This window comes from Phyllostomus discolor, chromosome 5 (genome assembly GCF_004126475.2).
Source record: "Phyllostomus discolor isolate MPI-MPIP mPhyDis1 chromosome 5, mPhyDis1.pri.v3, whole genome shotgun sequence".
In the NCBI taxonomy this organism is placed as follows: Eukaryota; Metazoa; Chordata; class Mammalia; order Chiroptera; family Phyllostomidae; genus Phyllostomus; species Phyllostomus discolor.
In genome coordinates this window covers 171,398,208-171,417,923 of record NC_040907.2, presented here as the reverse complement: position 1 = coordinate 171,417,923, position 19,716 = coordinate 171,398,208, and the positions used below count along the sequence as shown (strand labels likewise).

At 63.7% G+C, this 19,716-nt stretch overlaps 2 protein-coding genes across 2 annotated transcripts in view; one reads left to right on the top strand and one right to left on the bottom strand.

The window, feature by feature from the left end:
• The window catches only part of DHX32 (DEAH-box helicase 32 (putative)), a 25,194-nt gene extending 14,853 nt beyond the window's left edge, over positions 1 to 10,341 (top strand). Inside the window, exons 6-11 of the mRNA XM_028512685.2 lie at positions 77 to 235; positions 4,924 to 5,115; positions 5,937 to 6,086; positions 7,596 to 7,783; positions 8,871 to 9,052; positions 10,015 to 10,341. Coding sequence (XP_028368486.1) covers positions 77 to 235; positions 4,924 to 5,115; positions 5,937 to 6,086; positions 7,596 to 7,783; positions 8,871 to 9,052; positions 10,015 to 10,186 — 1,043 coding nt within the window. The 3' untranslated portion in view covers positions 10,187 to 10,341. The remainder of the gene's footprint in view (positions 1 to 76; positions 236 to 4,923; positions 5,116 to 5,936; positions 6,087 to 7,595; positions 7,784 to 8,870; positions 9,053 to 10,014) is intronic.
• LOC114497606 (BRCA2 and CDKN1A interacting protein) lies at positions 10,306 to 19,716 on the bottom strand. Its single transcript, XM_028513432.2, has 7 exons — positions 19,513 to 19,716; positions 18,433 to 18,507; positions 17,633 to 17,713; positions 13,889 to 13,978; positions 13,033 to 13,220; positions 11,543 to 11,717; positions 10,306 to 10,737 (listed from the first exon to the last, which is right to left on the bottom strand). Exons 1-7 carry the CDS (start codon positions 19,675 to 19,677, stop codon positions 10,567 to 10,569), a joined length of 945 nt encoding a protein of 314 aa, XP_028369233.1. The 5' UTR covers positions 19,678 to 19,716; the 3' UTR covers positions 10,306 to 10,566.

The following is a 19,716-nucleotide window of genomic DNA, read 5'->3' as shown; positions in this document are numbered from 1 at the left end:
CGTGCCCCACACCGACTGCTGTCCGTTCCGTCCGCGGAGCACAGACGCCAGAGCCGCCTCCCTTGGTTTCTTGCAGGAAAGCTGTTCTGTCTGTACTCGGAAGAGTTTGCCTCCAAAGACATGCAGCCACTGAAGCCGGCGGAGATGCAGGAAGCCAACCTCACCAGCATGGTGCTGTTCATGAAGAGGATCGACATCGCAGGCCTGGGCCACTGCGACCTCATGGACAGACCAGGTAGCAGCTGGTGCTGGAGGGGAGGGGGACGGTGGCTGGGAGCGGAGACCTGGCTGCTGCGCTCGGCCGTGCAAGCCAGCCCGGGGATTGGGTTTGTGCCAAAGAAGCACTTTCCCTACCGAGGTAAACGCTTTCTGAAGGGACTGGAACCCCTAGGGAGTGTTCGCTGTGGCACTGGAGAACCGTCTGCCAGCGGTCACTGGAGGGTAGGGCGCCCGGGCCTTAGGGGTCAGCCCGGGGAGGGAGCAGAGTGTGGAAGCGGAGGCGGGAGCCAACAGCGAGTAAAGGTGGATTCTCGGCGGGGGCACTGCCGGCCAGCGGCCGTCCTCCTGAGCCACAGAGTCCCCGGGAAGGCCCACCAGGAGCTCCCCCCTCCTCTGTAATCGGGTCGCTCCCCGGGCGTCTCGTGTGGAGCAGAGCAGGCGTTCGGTCAGGAGGGGACAGCAGAAGCAGGCTGTCGCTCCAGGGCTCGAGGACGCAGCCAGCACACTGCCATGAGGCAGAGTTCCCGCGTCCCCTCAGTGGCCGCCCTCCGTGGGGCTGGAGCTGATCCCCAGGGCACCCAGGGCAGGGTGGCTGTTTCTGTCTCCCGACCAACCATGCGCACAGGACGGCTCTGCTTTGGGGCTGGTGGGGGGACCTCACAGCGGGCTGGCTCAGGCTCGTTGTTTGGAACGAAAACTCCCTGGCAATGCTGCAGCTGCCTGCCGCCTGGGATTCGGCTGATGCACGCAACACGCGGATCCGGCAAACCCGGACCCTTTCAGGGTCCGTGAACCGTGAGGAAACGCATTTGGCATAACTAGGCTGCAGGCTATTCAGTGAATGTCGTGCTACAGATCTCTTTAAAAATCAGTCACTGTTGTTCCCCGGTGCTGGGGGCTGACCTCCACCGAGAGTGACCGAGTTGCCATGGTCGGAGGTCCTTCGCCCGGACCGGCAGGGATACCGACACAGGAGTCTGGGGACAGCAGGCTGAGCTGGCCGAGACCCCGGCAGGGGCCGTCTTCGGGCCTGGACTCGGAGCTCGTTCCGGTGGGGGCCAGACGTGGCGTGCAGGACAGGACAAAGGCCCCGAGAAAGTGGGCAGGGGCGCGGAGACAGAACACGGTCGGGCCACAGAGGCTGGTGTGGGTGCTGGCCAAGACAGGGTTCAAGACGCTGCGGTCGCTGGGCCGCCTGTGCTGACAGCAGGCACAGGCCTTGACCGGAGCGCCCACAGACCGGCGAGTCTGGGCACCCCGGAATCCTGTCTGGCACACTGGCAGCCCGGTCTGGGGGTTCACTGGAGAAGTGCGGGCACTTCTCCATGAGTGACTGGGTGACCGGACTCCGTTGGCGCTCGCAGGAGAGCGGAGGGAAGTGGGCCACGCGCATGGCCTGGCCGCGGACCCTGCCGTCGGCAGCAGGGTGGGGAGGCTGGCCGCCCGCCACACAGCCCAAGGGGTCAGCAGGCGTCCCCAGCGCACGGGCAGCGGCCCGGTCCAGGCTTCGGATCCATGCGGGTTTTGCTGTCACTGTCAGAAGGCCACACGAGTCCGTGGCCACGTCCACGTGGCGGGAGGAGTGTGAAGGAGAGGCACATGTGCTGAAACAACTCGAGAGCCAGCGGGAGGGGCTTCAAAGCAGAGAAGTAAGTTTCCAGAGTGTGAGGCAGAATCTGGATTTAAAGGGCACAGGATGGAAGCCTCCGGCTGTCGACCCCCTGGGGCTGGCCATGGGCCCAGTGGCCGTGTGACTGACTGTGCGGCCAGGACGCCGGCGGGTGAAGGGGGCGCTGCTCAAGTGCACGAGGTCAGAGGCCGAACTGGGCCACCCTCACCCAACGGGGCAGAGGTGCCCCCGCAGTCAGGGGGCCTCGCCAGACAGCTGGGGCCCTGGAGCTCGGTCAGAGCTCCAACAACGGCCCCTCCCCACCACTTGTCAGCCCCCTGGAGCCCCCGTTCCATGTTCCACCCGCACACGAGCACAGTCGGAGCGACCCGTTGGCAGCGCTGATCGAGATGAACTGGTTAACGCCCGTGGGCCCCTGGAGGGTGCCTGGCAGACCGTGAATGCCGTGGGACTCGTGCCACAGTGCTCTGGAGCACAGGGCTGGTGACCCCGAGTGGCAGGAGGGCCTGCAGAGGCCACTTCCCGCTGCGAGCAGCAGAGGCCGATTGCGGCGCTGGGAGGTGGTGCCAGTTACCTCCGAGAGGCCACGGCCGCTGAAGCGGAGCCTTGGACTTGGAGCCAGAAGACACGTCCGTGACAGCTGCGTGGCAGCCCACGGTCAGGACAGACAATGCCGGTGACTGGCCTGGGGTTAGGACCTCCCTTCGCAGCTGAGGGCTGCGGCTGGCCAGCCTGTGGCTCCAGCAGGTCCCTGCCCTTTTCCCTGCAGCAGCAGGAGGGCAGTGCCTGCCTCTGTCCCAGGTTCCTGAGGTTCCGGGGAGGCTGCTCGTGCCCGGGTGCCGCGTGCAGCACACTGGGGCAGGGGCCAGGCGGATGCTGGGTGTTGTGAGCGTGTCCTTGCGAAATGGAGCCTCCGGGAAGTCTTTCCCTCCTGTCCTTGCTGGGGCCGACCTCCAACCCTGCTCTCCCAAGTCCCGAGTCACCATACAGTCTGCGCCGCCTTCTCGGTCCTCCTTTCTGTGGCCGTAAACCCTGGAGGCCTCCCCCTTCCCTGGTGCTGGGACGGGGGGGCAGACCCGTGACATTATTTCCGCCAGCGATCCTCTGTGCAGCCAACCAACTCACCTCCAGGGCATAGAAATGGGGAGGCGGTCGGGGACAGGCTGGCTGTCCGGGCAGATGCTGGCGGGGCAGTTGCCAGAGACCCCGTGACTTCCCGTGTGGCCAGCAGCTCTGCGGAGTCACAGGCTTCGAAACAGCTTTCAGTGACTGCACGTGTGCCCCCGAGCCCTCCTGCCGTCACACCCGAGGAGCCGATTCCCGTCGCTGCCGCCCGTGCCTTCTGCGCCGCAGGCCAGCCGCCCCCTTCATCTCTCGGCTCCCTGGTGAGGTGCGCGGGCTTCCGTTTCCAAAGAGCCCCTCTGTCTCCTTCCCGGGGCCGTGACTCCTCAAGGGCTCGCCCCGGCTGCAGGGCCAGCACACACGAACGCAGAGTCCACCGGGGCCCGTGCCAGGGGTCAGAGCCAGGGCTCACTCAGCACTGCGTCCCAGTGAGCGACCACACGGCAGGGAGGGGGGCTTCTCTGCCTGCCGCTGGGGGGGGAGGACGGCCGGGCCCCCGCAGGTCTGCGGTGGGCCGGCTCCTACGGCTCCTCGGCCCTGAGCCATGCCGCCCCTGGGAGCTGGTCTCTCGCTGGCAGCCGTGCGGCAGAGCCGCAGCCGCGACGAGCCGCACCGCGGGGTCCGAGTCCCTCCCGACAACTCACAGCAGGGCTTCCCCGGGGCAGGGGGTTCGTGGTGTCCTGACAGGAACGGGGGGGGGGGGGGGGGGGGGGACCTGACCAAATTGGGGCTGGTGACTGGCTCACATCTCACATCGAGGGACAACATTTGCCTGAAATTTTGACAAACAGTTCAGTGGGCAAAGTTTGGACAGCAAATAAGTCAGCTCTCACTGTCTGTGGCTCTGCTCTCCCAGATGCGAAAAGGGGACGCCTCCCAGCCGCCACCTCCCAGCAGGACACGGTGGGAGTAAGCCCAGTGACAGCCACCCTGGGGTGCTCACAGAACCCTCCCGTGTCTCGGGTGGAAACACAGCAGACTTCCACTGGGACGTTCTTCTCCGAGTGGCCTTTATTGCTCTACCACGCAGCAGGCAGGTGAAAAACACGTGTTTACTTAAACTTAAAAGAGAGCAATAAACGGATTTCCTTGGCTGGAGATGAAGCCTATATAACAGACACCACACCAGTGTCGACATTATGCCCGACGAAGAAAGCCAGCCCCGTCCTCATGTGCCGGGCAAGTCACTCTCTCTGGCGTCCTCGTCTGCCACTCCCGTCGCCTGCGCGAGCACTGGGGCAGTTCCGATTGGCTAATGTTATCGTCCTGCCTCTCACGCCCCATAACTTCTCACTGGACGCTGCGCCTTGTGCTCTGCTGGGCTGGACACCAGACGTCCTGACCTCTGTGCACGTGCCGGAGCCTGTCCCGGGCCGAGGGACTCTCTCAGCCCCAATGTGAGGACCTGCCGGCCAGCGCGGGAGCAGCGTGCGTCTGTCTGGGGGGGTTTCCTCCCGCTCCCACCCAGGGCGCCTCAGACCATGAGCTCCTGCTGCCTGGTGGGTGGAGACAGGCAGTGCCCCAACCCTGTGAGCGAGCACCGACCGGGCACACGGGTGTGCTCCTCAGGCCGCCCTGTCTGGCCGCAGCCATTCCGTGCACGCGCTGTGCTGACCAGCGGAAGGGCTTGTGTAGACCGCCCGGGCCCGCCCTCCGTACAGCCCCCCTCGCGGGCCTGCAAGCCCGGGCCCCGGGGTCTCCCAGAAGCGCAGTGCCGGCTCTGGGACTCAGCTCCCCCGCCCCGCACCGCAGCCCTGGTACTCTTCAGCTGGGCAAGCCCCTGGCTCACCTCGTCAGTGCCCCCCACTCCGGAGTCAGCCCCTCGCCACCCGACAGTCTCCGTCTTGCAGACTGTTGATTCCGATACCTCGTTCCCCGTGGGAGGGACGGTTCAGTGCCTGTCGCTCCTCCTCGGTTGTACGAGGCTTCCTGATCACATTGTCCTCCCCCAGCCCCGGAGAGTCTGATGCAGGCCCTGGAGGACCTAGACTACCTGGCGGCGCTGGACAACGACGGCAACCTGTCCGAGTTCGGGATCATCATGTCGGAGTTCCCGCTCGACCCCCAGCTCTCCAAGTCCATCCTGGCGTCCTGCGAGTTCGACTGCGTGGACGAGATGCTGACCATCGCCGCCATGGTCACAGGTACCCCTCCCCTCCCCCCGGGCCGCAGCCGTGCGCTGCAGAGTTAAGGGAGCTCTGTTTGAGGTGGGGTTGTAATCGGTGAAAAGGGTAGAAAACGGTGACAGTTCCTTGGGGTGCCCAACCTTTTGTCGTCTCTGGGCCACACTAGAAGAAGAGTTGTCTTGGGCTGCACGTTAAATGCACAAACACTGAAGAAAACACTGAAGGAGCAAAGAAAACGTTTTAAGTAAACGTACGACTTGGTGTTGGGCCGCATTCACCGCCACACCAGGCCACACGTGGGCCGTGGGCCTCGGGCCGGACACCTCAGCGTCCGAGTGAATGCCTGACCCTGGCATGGGACAGCACACCAGGTCCGCCCCTGCTGGACGAGCCAGCACAGGCCAGCACTGACCCAAAGACACGCCGCCAGACGTGCTCTGCCCCAGCGATGGCGTGTGCACCAGGTTACTCCCTGCCCCTCGCTCCTCGCGGCCCGTCGGGCTCAGTTTCTGCTCCGACCGGCAGAACAGGCCGCAGGCGGCGCTGCGTTAGCACGTGTGTTCCGGTCCTGCCCCTGCACCTGGCCTCAGGGCACCCAGTCCCCACACCCGCCGTGACGCAGCTGGCGATACAGGCGGAGCTAAGAGAAGCCAACAACACCAAGGAGAACTGTGACGACTCCCCCTAAGCCCCTTGTGATCTCTGAGCAACGCAGGGGGACGTGACTGTCCACGGTCAGACGGGCCACCGTGCCCCCTGCCCCCAGTGCTGTGCCGGCGTGGGACGGCCCCCTTCCTGCCTCCATTACTGCTGACCTTGTGGCGTTCTGCACCTTCCAGCTCCCAGTTGCTTTGTGCACCCGCCGCGCGGAGCGGAGGGGGCTGCCCTGGCTTGCTGGAAGACCTTTTTACATCCTGAAGGCGACCACTTCACCCTCATCAACATCTACAAGGCCTACCAAGACACAACTCTGAATTCCACCAGCGAGCGTAAGTGAATGCTTATGATTCTCACAAATTGCCTTCCAGGTCCGCCTTTCCTTCCCAAGATAAGCTGAGCGGCTCCTCGTCCAGCACCCTCTCTCTCCGGCCGTGCTGGTCATTCCGGTGGAACGGCGCGTGAGGCCCTGAACGCACCCGTAGGGTTCCGCTGAGCAGCGGAAACTCCGCCCGGCGCCCAGGGCTCTGGCGGGCGGCGGGCCTGTGGGGCTGGACCTAGAACCCCGGCCTCAGCTGGGCGGACCTAGAACCCTGGCCTCAGCGGGGACACCCTTCACCCTTCCGAGGGTGCACCCCCTGGGGCCTGGGGAGAAGCAGAGGAACTGCCACCTCTAGGTGTCCCCTGCGTCCGAGCGCCGCTTTGTGCCTCCCGTCACGGGCACCTCCACTGCCGGACGTGGACCGAGGGAGTGTGGAGTGTGCCCGAGCCACCCAAACCACCCCACCCCCCTCCTGTGGGTGGGCGGAATCTGGCTGGAGCTCGGCGGGGGGCAGGGTGGGGCGGAGGGGCACCGGGTCCAGAGAACGGGTCTGCGTGCGGAAGCTGGGGAGGCAGCGGTTCCGGGCGTCGGCACGTTCCCGGTGACCTTGAGCAACGGCAGACCCCTCGTGTGCAGCTGCTGTGCTGGGCTTGACGGGAGGGGCGCCTCCGGGGCGGAGAGGGCTAAGCGGGGTGGTGGGGGCCGAGGTCTCCAAAGGCAGCCGGTGGGGTTCACCTGTTTTCCACAAAGCTTCTTGTGCCTCCTCCGCTCCGAGAGGGGGTGTGAAAGGTGCATGAGGTGACAACTGTGCCAGCAATGTGAACGCTTCTCGAGGCTCAGGGGACAGCGGCAGAGGCAGACAGGACGTGGGGCACTTGGCGGCACCTGGCAGCTCTGAATGGGTCTGCTGCCCACCACGCCAAGGCCACGGCCACGGCCACGTGCACTGCCAGTTCATGGCAAGCCCCAGTCCACCGCGATGAGCGTGCTCACAGATGGCAAGAACGAGCGACTTCAAACTGAACCAGGTGGCTGAGTTCTAATGTAAAACGTGGAGCTAGGGAGCTACAGGTTCCCAGTCCGCCTCGAGTAACCCTTCCCTTACAATAAAACAAATACGCGAGACGCTCTCACGGATCGGAGGGCTCCCCGCTGGAAGCTCTTCCGGTCCCCGTCTGACCGAGGGTGACCCCACATGCCCTGGCTGTGCGCAGGCCGGCCGGGTGTGGGCCCCAGACTGTCCCCCCCAACCCCAGACAAGGTGACAGCAGGAACATGCCGTTTCCCCAGTGCGTGGGGTCGCGGAACCCCACGGAACCCCAGCCAGTGCAGGTTCCTCCGGCAGCACCCCAGACGGCCCCTCGCAGCTGCCAGAGGCCCCGTCCTCGCGACCTCCTCCTCCGGACGGGAGAGGACAGAGGAGAGCTAGTGAGCGAGCAGCCTTTTGGCCCGGCCCAGCGCGGCGCAGCTGGGCCCTCAGGTGGCCACAGGCTCTCCCTGAAGCACCGCCCCCCACCAGGCTGCGTGGAGCAGTGGTGCCAGGACCACTTCCTCAGCTGTGCCGCCCTCAGGGCGGCGGACGTCATCCGGGCGGAGCTCCTGGAAATCATCAGGCGCATCGAGCTTCCCTACGCGGACCCCGCCTTTGGCTCCAGGGAGAACACTGTGAACCTGAAGAGAGCGCTCCTGTCCGGGTACTTCATGCAGGTGAGGGTCCTCGTGCAGGTGAGGGTCCTTGTGCAGGTGAGGGTACCTCGTGCAGGTGAGGGCCCTCGTGCAGGTGAGGGTCCTCGTGCAGGTGAGGGTACTTCATGCAGGTGAGGGTACTTCATGCAGGTGAGGGTCCTCGTGCAGGTGAGGGTCCTCGTGCAGGTGAGGGTCCTCGCGCAGGTGAGGGCCCTTGCGCAGGTGAGGGTACCTCATGCAGGTGAGGGTACCTCGTGCAGGTGAGGGTCCTCGTGCAGGTGAGGGCCCTTGCACAGGTGAGGGTACTTCATGCAGGTGAGGGTCCTCGTGCAGGTGAGGGTACTTCGTGCAGGTGAGAGCCCTCGTGCAGGTGAGGGTGGCTGGGACCGCCCCCGCAGGGTCTGACCAGACCTCGTGCGTGCAGGTCATCACAGCAGGGATCTCCCAGGGTGGTCACTTCACTGACGGGAACTTGAAAGCCAAACAGAAAGCCTTGTGCTGGTACAGACGCAGTGTGTGAACAGCGCCCCCATCAGGGAGGGAAGGGCTGAGCCAGAGTGCGGACTTGGTCCCAGAGGACGAGCGGCCCCTTGGCCCCTCCCTTACGGAGGGACGGCTGGGAAACGCCCTTTTTGGCTGCACATCAGACAGCCCCTCGCCCTGCCTGTCAGCAAGCCCCCCAGCTCACAGTCACCGGTGACTCGGTGCCCGACAGAGGAAGAGGACGTCCCCAGCTGCTCTGCCAGCACACGGGAGGGGCAGGGCTGGTGGGACAGGCGTCCCCGGGCAGGGAATGAGCCGGAACGTCGGGTGGGACACACGTGGCGTGTGCGTGGTCCACAGTGGGGCTTCACTGCCCGACCCGGCGTGAATGCTGCAGCAGCCGCCCCGGACGTGCGCGAGCCACGCACCACCACCACCACCACCACCACCGTCTCCGAGCTCTGGGTAAAACCAGTCCGTCTGATCCCCGGCCCCTGGAAACAGGAAGCGTGGGTGGCAGGTCTGCGGTTCCGAGCACTCTGGGGTCCTCTTACTGGACCCGACAGTTGCGTGTGCCCATCTCCATGTTAACGCTCCTCTCGTCTCCCGCCCGCGCTGCCTGCAGATCGCCCGGGACGTGGACGGGGCGGGGAACTACCTGATGCTGACGCACCGGCACGTGGCGCAGCTGCACCCGCTGTCGGGGTACGCCGTCTCCCGGAGGCTGCCCGAGTGGGTCCTCTTCCACACGTTCAGCATCTCAGAGAACAACTACATCAGCATCGCCTCCGAAACCTCTCCGGAGCTGTACGTGCCGCGGGGGCGGAGGGTTCCTAGTGAAGGCGCAGGGGAGGGCCAAAGGAGAAGCCTGGTCCCTGTGTTCGGGTGCAAGCAGGTTGTGCTGGCAGCAGCCTACAGACAGGTCTCCGCGGGTGGCTACCTAAGAAACGGCCCCCAAGAGACGGCAGCAGAAAGGGAGACTGCGTCGTAGAAAGGGGACACCGGGCACGGGGCACCTGCAGGGAACGCAGTGCCACAGGTGTGGGCAGGTGCAGACCTTGAGAAGGGACGAGCTCAGCCACCTCCCCCGGAGGAGCCACGGAGACTGGGGCCAGCGGGGAGGGCAGGGACGGGGCAAGACGAAGACAGGCGGGCACCGGGGCTGCAGGGCTCACGGCCACGGGAGTTTGGAGGTCACGCCCGGCACAGCAGGAAGCAACGGAAGTTCTAAGAGGGGTGGCATCTCCTTCAGCCCTTTCCCAGCTCCCTCTGGCTGCAGGGGCGGGACCTCCGCCCGCCCTTAGCTGCTGCAGGCGCTGCCCCCTCATGAGGGCGCCTCAGCGCCTGGGGCAGGGTGCTGGCCTGGGCAGACCCAACAGAAACCAGCAGGGGTCTGGCTGCGGAGGCTGGGTGTGGACTGGTGCGGCAGGAAGAGACAGAGGCCAGGCCCTGCCTCTGACCCACCCACAGTTCTCCCAAGCACCTGGCCGGACCCTCGTGCACTGCATGGGGCGGGACGGGAGGCACCAGTGTCCCCGGGGGCAGAGTGGTGGCCGTCGCGTCTGCTGTGCAGCCTCACTAGAGAGGCCAGCTCACCCCAGAAAGGCAGCCGGGTGTTCCACAGAAACCGTAGAAAGTGCCGTCCTGCAGAGGCAGGCAGAGGGTTCCAGTGCAGCGCCAGCCCCCAGGCAGGCAGGGGCTCCAGGGCTGGGGGGCGCCCAGATGGGGCTGCCGTCGCACACCAAAGGTGACGTTTCTGTCTCAAACAGATTCATGCAGCTGGCACCACAGTACTACTTCAGTAACCTGCCTCCTAGCGAGAGTAAGGACATCCTGCAGCAAGTAACGGGCCCCCCGTCACCCGTGTCCACCACGAAACAGGAGCAGCACGCGTGTGAGGGGTCCCCCGAAACCCCCGAACAGAGATGCGCTGTGCAGTGACGCTCAGACTGTCCCGGTGTGGCGCGCCGGGTGGCCCACGACGCAGCGGGAGGGGGCACGTCAGGGTGTCACACCCCACGCAGGAGGTGCCTGAAAAATCCACACTGTATACTATTTTCAAATAAAAAATAGAAGTTTTTATTGAGCTCCTTAAATTACTACTCCACGTTTTTCCTCTTACTGGGAAAGTTTTCAACCAACCATTCATGATTTGACCAAAACTTCTTTACAGCATCTGTACACGTGTCACAGACACAGGCAGCAGAACCCTACCTTTCGTACAGAACCTCAATCTAAATAGAGTCCAGAGTTCTTCGGCCAGGCTCCGCGGGGCCTTCTGGTGACGCGCACACGCCAGCACGCCGCCGCCCGCGGGGAGGCTACACCGAGAGGTGCTCCTTCAGCCGGTCCATGATGGCCCCCGTCTCGCTGCACGGGACCAGCATCACCGTGCGCAGGGGCGTCATCGGGGCGTCGTCGAAGGCCCACCTGCCGCCCAGGCGTGTGTCACTCTCCTCCTGCACCGAGTAGCTGAACTGCAGCACCGCCTTCTGCACACAGAGAGCCACACGCACTCAGACACGGGGTGCTGGGTCTGCCGCGCGTTTGCGGGAGCACGGCCGCTGAAGGAGCGGCCGCAGAACGGAGCAAGCCCAAAGGGGCAGGGCCGTGCGGGCAGCACTTCCGGGGGCCGAGGGCTCACCCACCAACGGAGGCTGACCAACCCCCGGGGAGCGCAGACAGTGTCCCGGCTCTACAGCGGGAAGGCCGCGAGTGGTAACGGCACACTGCCCACTTATGTGCCGTTTATGATGCTGAAATCACTCGTGTGCTCTCGTGCTGTCCTCGACAGCACAAGCTACCTTCCCAGAAGAAAGTGCTGGAAACCCCACCCGGGACCACGGGCACAGAGTGGCATGGGAGCCAGAACGGGGGCATGGGAGGGCGTCCGCCCCAGCTTCCGCCTCACTGGCTGTGCGGCCTCAGGCGATGGCTCTCCTCTCCCCCAGACTCGAGGCCCCATCGGTAAGCCCAGGCTCACGTCTGCCGCCCAGGGCGCCTGAGACCTGCAGCCCCCACGGCACGTTCGCAGCGCTGGGTCACCGTCAGCGGGTCTGCGGCCTCGCTCCCCCTCCCACCCTCCCACCCACACCCCCGCCAGCGGGGGGAGGGGGGGGACCCAGTGTGGGCCAGGCACCGGGCTCCCTGCTGGCGGCTGGGGACGGGGAGGAACACAGAGTGGCCACACAACAGGGACGCTGATGTGCCCTGGGAGAGCACAACACCCTGATCTGCTGCTACCCAGGAGTCACCACGGCCGCCATCTGAACACACGGGCAGGCAGGACAGTCTCACCTCATGGAAAAACTCTTCCTCCGCGTTTGCAAACACCAACTCGCCTTTCTCGTGGCGGCTCCGTTTCTTGCTGGAGTTGTTTTTCGCCGCTTCCACAAACGTCTTGCTGATCAGAAGGTAGAAGCAGCACTTCCCGCACGGCTTGCTGGTCTCGTGCGCCTCCGCCAGCTCTTTCCTGCAAGGCACACGCACACGCACATGCACACGTTTGCCTGCTGGGCCCGGGGGCCGGCAGGGAGGCCGGGCGGGAGGTTCTGCTCACACACGGGCCTCGCGGGCAGGCATTAGAGCGGACCCTTCCTCCTAGGGCAGCGAGTTTCACTCGAGCCGTCCGCCGCTCTCACTGGTCACGGCAGCGCCCTTGCAGTCAGTCACTCGTACGGTGACTCTCGCAGATTAGGCTGGGCTGTGGACGCCAGCGACTAACGGACAAGTCTCAAATTCACCCAACGTCACTGCTTTGTGTGCCGGTTAAATACGCAGGAATCTAGGTTGTTCTGAAACAGCACGCACGGGGCGGGAGTACACACAGGCACGTGACTGCCGTCTCCGGCCGCCCGAGTCCCGGACTCCGGTCCCCCAGACCGTGGAGAGGCGCGGCGCAGACACCCTGACTTCCACAACCGCCCACGAGGGGCAGGGGGACCTTCCTGAAAGCTGCACGTAACCCTGCGTCCGGCGGAACGAGAAACGCAAGCCGCTTGCACTTTCTTTGGCAGAGGGTCGGGGGAGAGATCACCCTCCTGTGACACCAAAGAAACGCACGCGCCAAGCGACCGGGAGAAAGACGGCAGAGCAGCGCAGAGCGGCCCCGGGCAGCGGAAGTGCACGGAGACCTCGCGGGGGGCGGGGGCGGGCGGCGCATGCAGCTGAGAAGCAACGGCTCGGTAAGGAGAAGCCCAAGCCCTGCAGTGCCCGGCCAGCTCCAGGCCCAGTGAGGAGCCCCCGGCCCGAGAGCCGCCAGGCTGCGAGGCCTGGGCCAGGCCGCGCTTTCATCCCACCCCCCCCCACCTCAAAGCGCAGGCTGTGCTCTCCTCACATTCACAGTGTCCCTGTCAACTTGAAGCTGCCGTTGTAAACGAAACCACCAACCCTGGAAGCCAGCCAGCAGTGTGGTATCGAGACCGTGGTTTCACTAGTCACAAAACATCCCAATGGAATTTGGGAATCATATCCAATGTCTGGTGTTGTAATTGCTCAGTGTTATAGTCACGTTACGGTCACACACCTGCGAAGAGGGCGAAAAGCCAGCGGAACAGGACTAACGAGTCTGCGTGAACTCACTTATCTCAGTGCCACTTAACTCTCCACGCGCACGGAGACCACGGCCTGCAGGGTCTGACGGCGGAAGCGCTCTGGGGCCGGTCAGCAGAACGTCTCGCCCAGGCCGCCCTCGCCCCACCCCAGCACGCCGCAGCCCACACATGCCCTGAACCCCACTCCCCAGCCCACGGGAGACGCCCCGAGGAAGGCGTTCCGAAGCCTCTTACTGCAGCTGCTGGTGCATGGGCAGAGCGATCTGGGGGGGCACGTTAATGAATCTCTCACTCAGGAGAAGGCCCACGGGCTTGCTGGGGTCCCTCAAAAGCTTGTCCAGCTGGTCGACCACACTCTTCTCGCAGTTCTGGTCACAGCGGCTCAGGATCAGCTCTTTAACTTGCTGGGCACACTGGGCACCCTGGAGAGCGGAGAGGAGGCTCGCCGTTCACCCCAGACCCCCGTGCCCAGGAGGAACCCCAAAGTGAGGACGAACCCTCGTCGCCTCCCAGGGCAGCTGTCTGCCACAGCCTGCCAACCTCAGGCCTTCAGGGGCGATGCCTCAGCGTTTCCCGAAGCACCCGGGCCGCCGCCACTCCCGCCCCACGACCAGCGCTGAGGCAGAGCCGGCTGAGAGGCAGGCGCCCCGGACAGCAACCCCAGCCTGCCCCACGACCTGACGGACGGGACTGAGGTTCACGTAAAACAACGTGCAGCCTGCGTCGTATCTGAGACGGGCAAGGAGCCGGCCTCCACTTTTCATCAGGACTCGTCAACAAGCAGTGAAAAGCCACGATGAAAACACAGGCCGGTGTCTGCCAGCCCCTCCCAGTCGGGGCGCGGCTGCAGAGGGGCAGAACAGCTGAGCCACCACCAACAGCACGCCACCGATCCCGGGGGTGGCTCTCCGCCACGGGCAGGAAGCGACTTCCCTGGGCGCACACCCTCGACGGGACGGGAAGGACCGCAGCAGACCTCCCGGGCACGCCTTCCGGGGAACTGCGACCGCCACCAACGCAGGAACCCCCGCCTCGTGCCACGTACACGTGGCCTGGGCCACAGGAAGGCCCGTGCACACGGGAAACCCACCTTTCTCTCCGTTAAATTCAGGAGGCTGATGAAACCGAAGATCTCATCCTCGTCCACATCGTCATCACTGTCCTCGGAAACGTCCGTCTGCTGTTTAGAGAGGAGGACAGCTGTGACTTGCACTGCCTGGGAACAGACGTTGTGCCCAGCCTGGGACTCTCAGCCCCGGGGGCTGTGCCACTTCGAGAACCCCACCCGCCGCGCCTCCGCCCTCAGAGGGCACCGTGGACAAACCCCGCGTGGCCCTGCGGCTCCCTGGGCCCCGCTCCTCTTCTGCACCCTCCACGGTCCCTTCCTGCCCTGCGGTCACTAGATCACCGAGACGTGTTCTCTGCCAGCCTCCCCACACGTTACACACGCAGAACAGCTAACACCTCAGGGAAGAGCTGGAGGCAGCCCTTGCCCGTTTCCCTGTGGATCCCCAGGACAGTCCCACCCAAAGCCACCTGCCTGCGGAGCCTGGACCCAACCCGACTCCTGGGGCCGGTGAGCAAGGCCTGGGTGCCACTGACCCCGGGCAGCGGAGGGGGGGCCGGAAAGGAAGGGACAAATGAAGGAAGCAGAGAGCGGGGAGGGAACTCCTGCTCCGATGGGACCTCCTGGCTCTAGGACGACAGCCCCGCCCCCGGAGACCTCACTGTGCCCTCCACGTGGTCCTCCACGTGTGGCTTGCTTGCCTGTCGAGATGTGAATGCCCCTTGCACACCCCAGCACACAGCCTGGCACAGAGCGAGTCCCCAGGGAGCACGTGTGGATGGAGGCCGTGACGCGTGGCTGCTGCTCTCCCAGCAGGACCAGCGCTGACCTTGGACTTGCTGTGCGGGGCGGGGCCTCCAGACTCCGCCACACCTCCCAGCACCGCCGGCTGGCTCACAGGGGAGGACGACAGTGTCCAGGCACCCCAGTGCCCCAGGGCCCGGTGTGTCAGGGCAGGGGACAGAACGGACCGCCTCTGCGGGGGCAGGAAGTCAGACCAGACCAGAGCCTGAGGAGGCCGAGGAAGGACATGGCTCCTAGACCCCAGGGACACTGCCACCGACGGGACCGCAGGCAGAGGGGCGGCCAGGCTTCACGACAAAACTGTCTGCGGACCCTGGACATGAAAGGCCACCAGCCTCTTCCTGTGCGAACAGGAAAGGGGGTGGCTCAGGGAAGGCCCCCAAGGCCTGGGGAACTACAACTACCTGCCCAGGTGAGAGAAGCCTTGAGCTCCACCCAAGAGCACACACGAGCAGAAAACGAGGAGGTGACTCCCGGGGAGACTAGCAGTCCCCGTGGGGGGAAGCAGTACCGATAAAGGACTAGCGTGTCCACCAGCCTCGTCCTCCACGATCCACAGTGGACGGGTTCCCTGCACCGCAGAGGACCCCCAGCCACCGCGGCACAACCTGCGCAGCACCAACGGACAGGTGGAGCCCTCGGCGCCCAGCCCGAAGAAACCCCACGTGGGCACCCGGCTCACAAGCAACCGGCACCGCCTGGGGCCGCTCACTGCTCCTGGTGGGGTTCAGCCACAGGGCAGCACCACACAGGGCCACCTCTCTGTGGGCTGGAGTCACAGTCAGGGGTCACAGTCACATCACTGCTCACCCCTCTCCTACTGCACCATCCCCGGCACCCCCACTGCCCCGCCCCTCCCGAGCCTCCTTGGCGCCCAGGACCCTGAGCAATGCCGCACAGAGCACCCTGCCCTGAACCGGATGGAGCCTCCCAACCACGTGCCCTCGCACTCCACAGTCCTCCCTGCCCAGCCCTAGGGAGGCCCCCTGGCAGGGTCCCAATCCAATCCCAAAGACACCCCGGAAAGGGCAGTCCCTTTCCCAGGAACAGGAGGTCTCTGTCCCCGGACACCTCGACTGTCTCTGTGGCAGCCAGGGAGGCCCCACGGAGGCCGAGTCCCACATCGGAGCAGAGCTCTTCCGAGGACGGCCACAGCCACTCCCGTGGTGCCCGGAGGCCCAGGGGTGCCGGCCAGCTGGGGCGCGCCGGGCCTGACGAGCGCAGGCGCCCCTGATCCCCCTGACCCCTGCTCCATCAGGCACCGTCGCTGCCCAAGATGGGAGAAGGGCCCACTGCGCTCAGTGCAGGTGCTGGCGGCTCTGCCAGTCTCAACCTGCAGCAGCAGGCTGGGGGCACAAGATCAGGGTGCTTAGCAGGAGAGGAAGCAGAAACTGTTAATATAAACAACCTTCAAGAATTCTGGCTTTGTACACCAGGGTTGCAGGTTCGATCCCCGGTCAGGGCACACCCAAGAATCCACCAGTGAATGCCTACGTAAGTGGAACCATAAATCAATGTCTCCCTAGCCCCCTCTCTCCCCCTAAAACCAGTAAATAAACATTTTAAAAAACAGAATCTGGCTCTGGAGGCGAGGGAGTCGGACTGGAGCATCAGACCGCGGTGGAGCTGTCAGGCTGGTTTTGCACGGTGAGCTGGACAGCGGTGCTGGGAACAGGACCAGCGGCAGCCCCGCGCCGCGCAGCTCTAAGTGCTTTTGCACACAGGGCCTCACTCTGCACCGGCCCCCCAAGCCCACCAAGTAGGCACGCACATCACCCTCGTTTCAGAGGTGAACCCGGCAACAGACGGAGGTCTTGTGGCACACTGTCCTTCCCACAGATGACCGAGATGACACCTCCTACCCCACCTCTTCCGACGCAGGGAACTACACGTTCCTCCCATCAAGAAGGGGGGTCCATGCGTCCCCCCCGGAACCTGCGTGGAACTTCGTGTCAGCTGATCGAGCGAGTGGGGGACACGACACTGTTTCATGAGATGCCTCCACCCAGGTCTTCTGGGCCGTGTGCCCCGGGACCCACCAGCCTGTAGAGAGGCCCTCGCAGAGGAACCACGCCGCCCCAACCCCCAGTCCGGGCCACGCTCCCAACAGACAGCCCACACCGACGAGCCAGTCACAAGGGAGCCACCTCGAGGTCCTCCAGCCCCCCGCAGGCAACCCCCACACTGTGCCCCAGAGCACCTAAGGGGCGTCCTCACCGAGCTCTGTCCACACCGCAGCCCCACGAGCCACGGAGGTGACCGTCGCTATTGCAGGCACAAAGCGTGCAGGGAACGTCAAGAGCCACCGGATGACACGCGGCAGAGGCGGGACTCCCCCGAGTCTGGCTCCCTCCTCCTCCAAATGCGCCCTTCCCTTGCCGTGCCTGACACCTCCGTCTCCTTTCCTCCCGAGGGAGCCCCCTCGGCAGGGTCTGCCGCGGGTCCCACCCAAACAACGTTGCTGTTACCCGTGTCCCTGCCCTTCCTGGGCAGCCTCGACCACTTCTGTGCCCTCGGTGACCACTTATCTGCCGCACACGCCCAAGTCTCCAGCAGCTGCTCAGCAGCTCACCTGCACTATCTCAGGCAAATCAAAATGTACAAACCCAAACTCCCGTCCCCCTTCCCAACCTGTCTTCCTCCGTGTCACCGTTTGGCTGCTTGAGCCAGACACTTGGGAGTCATCCCTGACCCCTTCCCCGTCCCTCAGACCCAGTTACTACCCACTCCCGTCATATCTCGCCTCCCAAACACCTTTGAATCCGGCCACCTCTCTCCCTATCCACTGCCACTACGCGATTACTGCACTTAATAGCACTGGGTCCGTGGAGCGGCCTTCAACCAGTCTCCCTTCCCCATTAAGACTTCTTTCCAATGCCACCTTCTGGCCTGCTTGCAATAAACCAGGAGCTCTCCAGGCTAAAGAGCTAGTTTAATCAGAATGAGTGCAACGGCTCTGCTTACCTTGATCACACTCCCGATGTGGTTCTGTTGAATCAGGAGGTCTGTCAGTTCCGCAGTGTTCACAGGAGCCTTCAGGAAAAGCTAAAAGGAGAAGAAAAAAAATCATTTTAAGTTAAAGTTAAAGCATGGTATCTAATAAAACTTCTAACTTCCACATTAAAATAAAACTGGTGAAATGTCAACAATCTGACCAGGGAGATGACTCAGAAATGCAATCCCAAGCGCAGAGGAAAAGCCCAGGAGACTCAGAGAAGCAAAGGCCCTGGAACTGAAGAGCAGGCAGTCGGTGGGAACACAGGAGGGGCGGGAGAGGGGGAATGGCAAGGGGAGGAGAGAGGAGAGTGAACACGAGGTCAAAGGGCTTGGCGACCAGGACACTCTCAAGGATCTAAAGGGCAGGAACCCAGGCCATCTCCACTGGCGCAAAGGAAAAAGTGGAAGCCCCAGAGGGTGCAGGGACACGGTTTCTGTGTACGAATTCCTCTAACCAACCATTGGAACAGGACTCAGAGGAAAACGGACCAGCAGCTCAAGCAATCAGCAGGCGAGAGAGAAGTACTGTGGGGCACAGGACACTCAGACGTGCCGACGGAGCAGGGGCTGGGAGCACGGGCACACGCAAACAGGGGGCTTACTTAGCTCTGGAAAGAGGAGCTGCTCCTCCCAGGCAAGGGAGAGGACGGGAGAGGACGGGAAGGGGAATTCTAGAACAGACAGGTAGGTCCAAGTCCGACCGAGCTTGTGTTGCACCTGGGCTGTCTTAGGAGAGCAAATCCACGTGCAGAGAGTAAAACACACACCTGCTGCAGTAACCTCTTAATTCCGTCGCGATCGTTGTCGGAGATGGAATAAGCTTCAAAATCAATATTCACTTCCTGCAAGTAACACACAAAACAGGCCATCACGCGGAACTTTCTCAGCTCCCCGAGGCGTTCTTTCCCGCTGCGGGCTTTCCTTTCCACTCCACCCCCACTCTTCCTGGCTCTCCTCCTATCTACAGGACACGCCAATAAAAGAGCAAGAAAAAAAGTTTGCCTGAAGAACTGCAACTGTCTAGTCTACAAAAAAAAAAAAAGAAAGAAAGAAAAGAAAAAAGCAAACACTGCCAACACTGCATCTACAACCGGCGAATCTGGGGACCGGGGACCGCCGACAGAAGCGTCCAGGATTATGAGCAGGAACTGCACATTCCGCTCTGGAGGTGTTAAGCCGCAGGTGCCTGCTAGACACTGGGGGGTGGTCAGGACCTCTGAGCGTTCAACAAACATGCGGGGCCTGTAACGCCAGGCACGACGCAGGGGCTACTCTGAAGGACCCCGGGTCTGAGAACGGACCACCAGGGCTCGGTGAGAGGAGTGGGCAGACAACACCGCGCGGCTGGGAGCTGAGCAAGGCAGGAAAACCTGCAGAATGGAGGGCGTTTGGAAAGGCTGCGGGCAGGACGGGGCGGCGGTTTCCGGAACCAGAACCGGGGCCGCTGCGCCGAGAGACAGGCGGCGGGGTGGGGGTGGGTTGCGCTGCAAAGGATAAAGCTGCAGGTCCTTGGTGGCCGGTTACGGATTTGGGGCTTCCGTCTGACAACTGAAGAAGAGTCTCCGAAAAACGTGTTGTGCCGGTTTTCTTGGGCGGAGGGGGGGGGGGGCAGGTACGAACGGACACGGCCAGGCTCTAACTTTCTAAAGTAATTTCTGCGACTGCGGAATGGACGAGACAGAACTGGAACCCGAGTCAGGGCCTTGGAGCACCTGCAGTGTCTGCTTACAGACCCCGGGGACAGGGCAGCCGCTACTGCCAGCATCTCACACCTGCGCGCACGGCCTCCGCGACCAGAAAATACTTTCCCAGATGGAAACCGAACTAGGGTCGCCGGTGCAGCTCACCTCGTCGACTACCTCGTCCTCCTCTTCGTCGCTGTCTTCATCGTCTTCGTCTTCGTCCTGGTCCTCAATTTCATCGTCCTCTTCTTCCTCGTGGCGCGGGGCTGGGGCGTCAGGCGGCTGCGGGGCCCCATTGCCCACTGCACGCCGCTTGGACCTGGACGCCATGTTGCCGTCCTCGCTGCGCCTGCGCAACTTCCGCTCGCG

What these genes read in the sequence shown, in the direction of transcription:
- LOC114497606 (XM_028513432.2), bottom strand. Translation starts at nt 19,677, where the DNA reads ATGGCGTCCAGGTCCAAGCGGCGTGCAGTGGGCAATGGGGCCCCGCAG. An exon ending in AGGACGAGGTAGTCGACGAG is followed by an intron (nt 18,508 to 19,512) that starts GTGAGCTGCACC and finishes TGTTACTTGCAG; the next exon opens with GAAGTGAATATTGATTTTGA. An exon ending in CCCATGCACCAGCAGCTGCA is followed by an intron (nt 11,718 to 13,032) that starts GTAAGAGGCTTC and finishes TGTGCCTTGCAG; the next exon opens with GAAAGAGCTGGCGGAGGCGC.